General features: G+C 45.6%; 1 protein-coding gene across 1 annotated transcript in view; it reads right to left on the reverse strand.

Moving 5' to 3' along the window:
* Positions 1–3,610: 3,610 nt before the first annotated feature.
* GDF5 (growth differentiation factor 5) overlaps positions 3,611–7,448 on the reverse strand; it is a 4,491-nt gene continuing 653 nt past the window's right edge. The window contains exons 1-2 of the mRNA XM_065032614.1: positions 6,918–7,448; positions 3,611–5,348 (exon numbers count right to left, since the gene is read on the reverse strand). The exon at positions 6,918–7,448 is cut by the window's right edge and continues 653 nt beyond it. Of these exons, the coding sequence (XP_064888686.1) occupies positions 4,480–5,348; positions 6,918–7,448 (1,400 nt within the window). The 3' untranslated portion in view covers positions 3,611–4,479. The remainder of the gene's footprint in view (positions 5,349–6,917) is intronic.

Below are 7,448 nucleotides of genomic sequence, written 5' to 3' on the forward strand. Positions count from 1 at the left end.
CAGGAAATGACATAACCATGTAAAAGTGTACATGGAGTTTAGGCACATATTCAAACACTAATGGGAATGCATTGTTTTAAATGGCATACTTTTATGTTTACCTCTTGAGCTTAGTACCCATATTTTAGCCAAATACAACAAAAATTATCCACACATACCTGTCTTATAGTATACTGTTTATTTGAAATTTGGACCTTCACAAAGACTCTCGTGGGACAGATAACGACCCTAGAAAGTAAATACAAATGAGGCATTCTCAGTGAGAGAGCGAAACCTGCCATCATAAAGGTGGAAAGCTGAACTTTTAACCCGTGGTGCTTTACAGCTCAGGTTTCTGTGCAATTCTACCATCCAGTCGCTAACACCAAGTCACCCATGGGAAGAAAGCTGGAGCAATAATTGAGGGTGTCTATCTTTGCACGTTATACAATGACCAGGCCAAGGCAAGTCCTGCCAAACCTCTGCAGTTTCAAGCTCCTCTGCTCCTTTCCAGCTCCTTCGCAGTGCCCTGTCCCTAAACCTGCTTTAGGAGAGGAACGAGGGGTGAGTTGAGTCCACCTGGGTTGTGCTTGTCATCGTAAAGGCCATCGCTCGCGTGTAAGTTTTGATACGTGTTTCTCTTCTCACGCTGTGCGTTTCCACATGAAGTCTTGACGAGATTTGCAACGGTTTGTAAGTAGAAATTGAATGGATATGTGGAATTCAGAAATAAAGAACACAGCTCACTGTGGCAGCGTCTTTTTGTTGCTATTGAGATTTTAGGTGAATAACAGAAACCGCTTTGAGAAGATCAGTGGAAGAGGTCACTCCAGCGCTGTAGATTGCAGTGATTGCAAACATGCAGTAAGCACCTTACCATTAATTACAAAGAAAGAAGTCCGTGTCAGCTGCTCCCAGTGGCTCAAGCAACACACCTATAGCATCTGTAGGCACGTATAGTGTCTATACCTGCACTCCATGGGGAAAGTCGGTAGGCCACTCCAGAATAAAATAGCATTGAACTGGAATTCTCAGAGTTATCAAACAAATTCAGGAACAGAAATGCAAAAGGACACTCTGGACATCCCCGCACTGTTTTGTGACCAGTGTTATAACCCAAGGATATGAAATTTGAGAGTTTAAAGTGAAAAACCTACCCTAATCCTGCCATCTACTGTGCCCACCATGACAAACTCCCCACTTTAGCCGGACCAACCCGAGCGGTGCGAGGACCGTCCTGTCTGGGTGGCACCACGTTTGAGCCACCAGCTACACACAGGCAACGTCACGTTATCTCTTAACCCGGACACTTGGGCTGAAACTGCTTCTGTTTAGGCCAAACCAAATATCTGGCATTTCTGATGTGGCAATAACCCATTATAATTCTAGCATTTTAGTGCCTGTAGTTTCAAATTTGCTTAAACTTATATTCAAGACCTACAAGTGGTTTGGGTTTTTGTTTGTTTGTTTGGGGGTTTGGTTTTGTTTTTTTCCCTTCAAGGTATAACTACCACCTATCAGAATTTTGGGGTTTGAACCATTACCAAAGGGCATGTTTGAAGACTTTAGTACTGCAGCATTTATTCTCTTTTGTCCTCAGTTCATACTGTTCGCTTGGGATAATTGCAAAATCTTGGCTTTTTTTTCTTTCCCCTTTTGTTTTTCCCCGTTTAGATGATTACACATACTCCATTTAATCATTATTTACCTGAAATTTTGTCTTGTTTTATTGGTGTATTGAGAAATTCATACAAGGGCTGGAAACAGGAACCTCGGAGAGACACCTATGAGGCTTTAAAACCTTTTCTCCGCACCAGCCTCACCAGGCCCTGGGGCTGATGGGCAGCTTGGCAGTGCGAGCAGAGCCTCCCATGTTGCTCCTCAGGTTCCCAGCTCCCACGCATTGTGTGGAACACCAGCTCTACCTTCCTCCAAAGCTGTGGCAGCATCTCCCGAATGCAGCTGGAACTGCAGCAAACCACCCTTTGCAGGCAGTTGTGAGCCCAGGAGGTAACTTGTCTGGCCAGACAACTTCAAATCGAGTTTAAATAGGCAGCACTTGCTGTTTTAAACTCGTCGCCCTGAGGAATGCGCCTGCGTGGTTAACAGACGGGGTGGCCTAGCTGCGTCTGTCCTGCGTGAGAATGGGGGTTTCAGCAGGAAGGTGCATGGGGAGCAGCACTTGTCGCCGCGAGGAAGAAAGGAGACAGCGCTTTCTCATGGTCACGCAGCCTCTCCAGAAGGTACCAGAGCTGTGCTTGGTGCTAGAGAAAGGATCCTTCAAAGCTGCAGCCCAATGACTGAGAAAACAGCCGTGAGCAAGAAAAGAAGTGCTTGAACAGAATGGGAAAAAAAAGTCCGAGATGCCTTCTTGGCTGTGGGCTTGGCAGGAGGATGTTTTCTGGCCTGTAGCAACAGTAAATCATGTCTAAATAAACTTGTAGTAAAGCTTAGAATTATAAACTTCGTATAGGTTTGAAAGTGATGTGAGAGTGGCTGGTGATGGGACAGCATCTGTTGGTCCTGGGCTATGGCTCCACGAGGATGAGGAGGAGCAGGGCCCGGGCAGCGCACACCAGGGCTGCAGAGGGAGGCGGAGGAGCCCTGGGGACAGCCCTGACCCGCAACACAGATCCGGAACATGCCAGAATTTCTCATGCACATTATGAAGCAGCTTCAAGTGCTCGCCATTCATTCTACGTGCTTGTTAACCTGCTAATTAGTGATTCACCCTCCTGCCAAGTCCAGCATTCTGACCGACATCGTTCTGTGTCAGCGCATGGCCTGCACCAAGCAATATAAATTCCAGCAGGTAGGAATCACGGTGCTGAGCTTTTACAAAGACATCACACGTATGGAAGGTCCCTGCGGCGCATTCTCTATGTCACCATGCTGTAGGTTATGGCACAGGAAGGCTCTGCCTGCACAGGGCAAGCCCGTGTGTCTGGCCGCAAGGCTGCTTAGCCGTGTATTCTAGGCTGGTTGAAGCTCAGCCGTGTACACTGCGGAGGGAGGGCAGAGCTTTTTGTCACTGTTTATGGCGATCGACCAAGAATTTTGGGTGGCTTGTGGCCGGGGTGAACTAGAGCAGGTCCAGCGCGGGGTACCGGCCAGGAGGAGCTCGGGTCCCTGCCGCTACCCCGCCAGTGAGGCGGTGCAGAGGAGAGCTCAGACCCAGGAAATCACACGACGTGATGGCTTGAACTGTGATGAAACAATATCAAACCTTAGCAGTTATATTCTATACTATTGATAGCTACTTCAATAATTTCTGATGGCCCTTAGGGCATTTCTATCCATCTACAGTTGAACATCTGGTACCTAGTTTTGCAGGGGGGAACATACACAGAGTAATGCCACAATAAATGTATAATCCGTGCCTAGAACAGGTAAAGGGGATATGCAAACACATAGCCCTCGGAGTGCAAAATACAAGCTCTTTTGCGATCATCTGCATAACTCATTTTCACACCAGATACATCAAGTGACAGTGGCATTCCCCACCAGCCCAAACCACATCATATTTCAGAGCTTTCTTCCAATGTTCCCAGTTTCTCTGGCAGCAGAGTTAGAGGCAAGCAAAATGTGGGGACGTTTTGCATACTACCGGTATTCTGCTGCACTGAAAAGTCCCTTTCACTTGCATTTATTGTACAAAAACATTAAAACAATTTCTTAATAGCATTATAATTATGCAGAGCTAGACACAATGTAGCACTGTGTCAATAATTTATTACATCTTATGCCTTAATTGAACACTTTTACTATGAGCATTTGAGAACAACTTGGACCTTATACAGAGTAATATATCTTGCTACATAATAATGGAAAGGTGGGTACTTAAGAAAGATATGTAGCTTGGAGGAAAACATACATGGAAGCAAATACCTCCTGCATCACCTATCTCCACATAAAACTTAAAACTAAATCAACATATTATATTTCATGACTCTTTATATATATATATATATATATGCATAGTTTCAAGAGCTAATCAGAAAGAAATCATATGACAGTGTAACTATTTACACCCAGGTGGGAGCACACCAGAACACAACCTTCTCTTGTAGACATCAGGAGTCTTTTCTTATATTTCTCAATGAACACAGCACGTGGGACTCTGATATAAGTTTGGTCTCAAGAATATTGTTCAAAGGATGAGATGGGCCATGTTCACGGCTCACTGATCCCGTCTTTACCCGCTGCCTTGAGGCTAAAACCAGAGGTGTGGAGGTGTAACCTTCTCCGTCATGAACTTCAGTCACAGCCAGTCTCGTGTCGCCAACACAGGGCCTTGTATCAGACTGCATGATAGCATCCAAACACTACGGAAATACACCCCATGGTGGAGAGACAAACAGAAGCACGAGATTTATTGCTGTATCCTTGTAAACATGTGTACCCTACACATAAGAAATCTGGCTAAGCTGGTTTGAGGAGAGCTCATGCTCAATGTGTCATATTACCTTTCGTAACATATTCATGTGGGCAACTGTTCTGCTACCTACAACCACACGACTCCACCACCATGTCCTCGTACTGCTTGTAGACCACGTTGTTTGCAGAGTCAATGAAAAGAATGCTGATCGGACTCAGCCTGGTTGGGACACAGCAAGTCGGGGGTGTCGATTCTGGGTCCATCGAGTTCATTAAAGTCTGGATAACCGCGTGGTTGGTGGGCTCCAGGTGGGATCGAAGCGGGAATTCACAAAGCCCTTCGCAGTGATACGCTTCGTACTCCAGAGGGGCTATTATCCAGTCATCCCAGCCCATATCCTTAAAATTCACATGGAGGGCTTTTCTGCTACACCTCGCCTTCAGGTTCTTAGTGGGCCTCTTCCCTTGCCGTGTTGCTAGAGGAGCTCTTCTCTTCCGCCTCTGATTGAATAAGTACTCATAAACAGTTTTGTCGTCTTGGCCGGACCTAGCTTTGATCTCATTGAAGAATAAGTCTCTCTTTTTCGTTCTCCCGAATACCAAGAAGAGAGCCTTTTCATTGACCTGTCTGCCCGTTCGGTTAAATCCCACACTCCTGAGATCAACAGCTCTCCCCCTGTCGAAAGTTTCCAGCTCAAAGCACAAGTTAACCAAGTTTTTAAAGTTCCTGAAAAGCTTCCAGATGTCAAACACTTCCCACTTTGGTGTATCTGTGATAGTGACAGTACGAGAGTCCAGGAGCGTTGCTGCTTGTCTGTTTGTAGAGCAACTAAATAATTTCACTTGGGACGTTTTTCCAGAAGAATGAGACTTCCAGGTATCCGAAGGCTTCTTCCTCAATATTCGAAGCTCTGCTCCCAGCAAACCGTCTTTTTCTAATGCGCTGATGTCAAAAATATATTTTTGTTTTCTTATAGTTGGGGCTCTCTCATCTAAAAAAAAGCACACGTGGTTTCAAATGTATATCAAGCACAGATCAATATCAGTTATTCAGTTCTTAATGGTTTCCCTAAGGTTCCTCTTAAGCCTAGAAGTTTCCTTAATTAGCCCAGCAAACAGAAAGGGATCAGCTCTGTTCAGGGACCCAGAAGAACTCAGTGACTCAACGGGGAAATGAGTTTCTGAGCTTGCCCTGTAGAAATCTCATTTCTTTCACTGGTGAGGATTTTCTAGCTTCAAAGTAGCAATTAGCCAATTGAGAACTAGTCCTTTTCCAGGGCTGAGCACTCACAGGGCCTATTCACCACTTACATCCTACTTCAATTACTGAAACAGAGCGTCAGTGGTGCCCAGGTCTCACGCTGGCTCCAAACATGAGCAAACCTGCCCTTAGACGATACAATAGTGAATTAGTCCTTTAAAACCACATCCCCCAGGAACTGCCAGACACAAGGATAATTGCCTTATTAACTTAACTCCGCATGATTCACAGCTTTTTCAAATTGGGCAGAAAAGCACACCTCCCTTTAACCTGACGTTACATGTGCGTGGTTAAGCTCATGAGCAGCACTACGAAGGAATATGGCTGAGCCAAGGTTCGTTACATCAACAACACCTTCCATTGGCGAGCTGAGAACCCGAACACAGCACTTGTGAGCACTGCACCGTCCCTCCCCAGGAGCCACACTATCAAGTGGCAAACAAACCCAGTCCTGCCTGAGTCTTCCATCACTTTATCAGCTGTAGCCTGTGTCGCTTCCTTGAGCACAGGGCAAAACTTGTACTAACGTCACTGGAAGCAACACGGGGCTCCCCAGCCAGAGCAGTAACGTGAACACCATTCTTTGGGAGCCTGGCTAGTTCTTGCGTGAAAGCAGACACTGGTTCAAATTTCCAAAAACCTTTGGAAGCAGAATGGTGAAACTGCCAGTTCTGCAGTCCCAGAAGTTCTTTACTCTGGTTAGTCTGCGCTTAGCTGTGGCTTCTGTGGATAGAAGGTTGGTGGTACCTGAAAGCGAGAGCTCGGACCTGGTACCGATACACCCGCCCTACGCTACAATGACTCCTGGGTGCACACTGGAGCTCCTCACAACTCTGCCTTGAACAAATCAGGCTGACCCTTTGATACTGAAACTTGTGGGTGTTTGATGGAATAGTCCTGTTCTTAGCATCTCGTGTATTTTTAGACATACTTGACAACAAAATCTAATGTTAGCCGTTTCCAGGAGCTAGTTATGGAAAGGAAACAATACCAGAATTGAAGAGGTTTTTAAACACCTAAGCATGCAAAGACTGATTCATTTTCAACAATATGCATCTAAAATATTTTCTAAATGTTTTGTTTGGCTGCCACACAACCATCTCATTCTGCCTCTGAAGGATTTTTCCGAGATAAGGCAGGAGGACAAAATCTGCAGCAAAGTTGTAAGATTTCATTTACATTAAAATGATCTATTTGACTTTAATGAAGTAGGATTATTTTCTAATAGTCTCTACATGTACAAACACACTCAGACATCTCTCTCTGTCCACACACACACCACCACGAGCTCCTTTCTTACCTTGTCCTTTGTCTATAAAGCTGGTTATTGTATTGGCAAGTCCAGCCTCCAGTTTTACACTTCCATTCACACCTTTTCTTTCTGCATCTGAGAGCGTCCTGTACAAAGAGAGCATGTATTCATGTGGCGTTATAGGGGGGTGTCGGAAAGTTTCCTTAGTTTCCCTCTGCGTCACAGGCTCTTTAGTCTTTTTGGTTTTGAAAGAATCAGCATCAGTGCCGCTTGTGCCAGTTTTTTTCAAAGCCACCTTGCTGCTAAGATTCTGAACCTTTGGAGTCACTGTCCTCACTGCAGAAGCTCTGCTGGGTTGTCCTACCTTGCCCTCCGCGGCTGCTGTTCTCGGGAGAACCTTCTTTGATTCATCGCTCTTGGCCAGCAGAGCTCCAGCCTGCACAGAACTGCTTTTAGTCCTGGCCTTTGAGGTCCCAGTACTATATCCATGGCTTGCAGTCCTCAGTGTACCTGCCCGTGCTGAGGGACTCCTCTCCTTTCCTTCTGCTTTCAAAAAACCTAGTTTAGATCCTGGGTTAC

Source organism: Columba livia, chromosome 16 (genome assembly GCF_036013475.1).
Source record: "Columba livia isolate bColLiv1 breed racing homer chromosome 16, bColLiv1.pat.W.v2, whole genome shotgun sequence".
Taxonomy (NCBI): Eukaryota; Metazoa; Chordata; class Aves; order Columbiformes; family Columbidae; genus Columba; species Columba livia.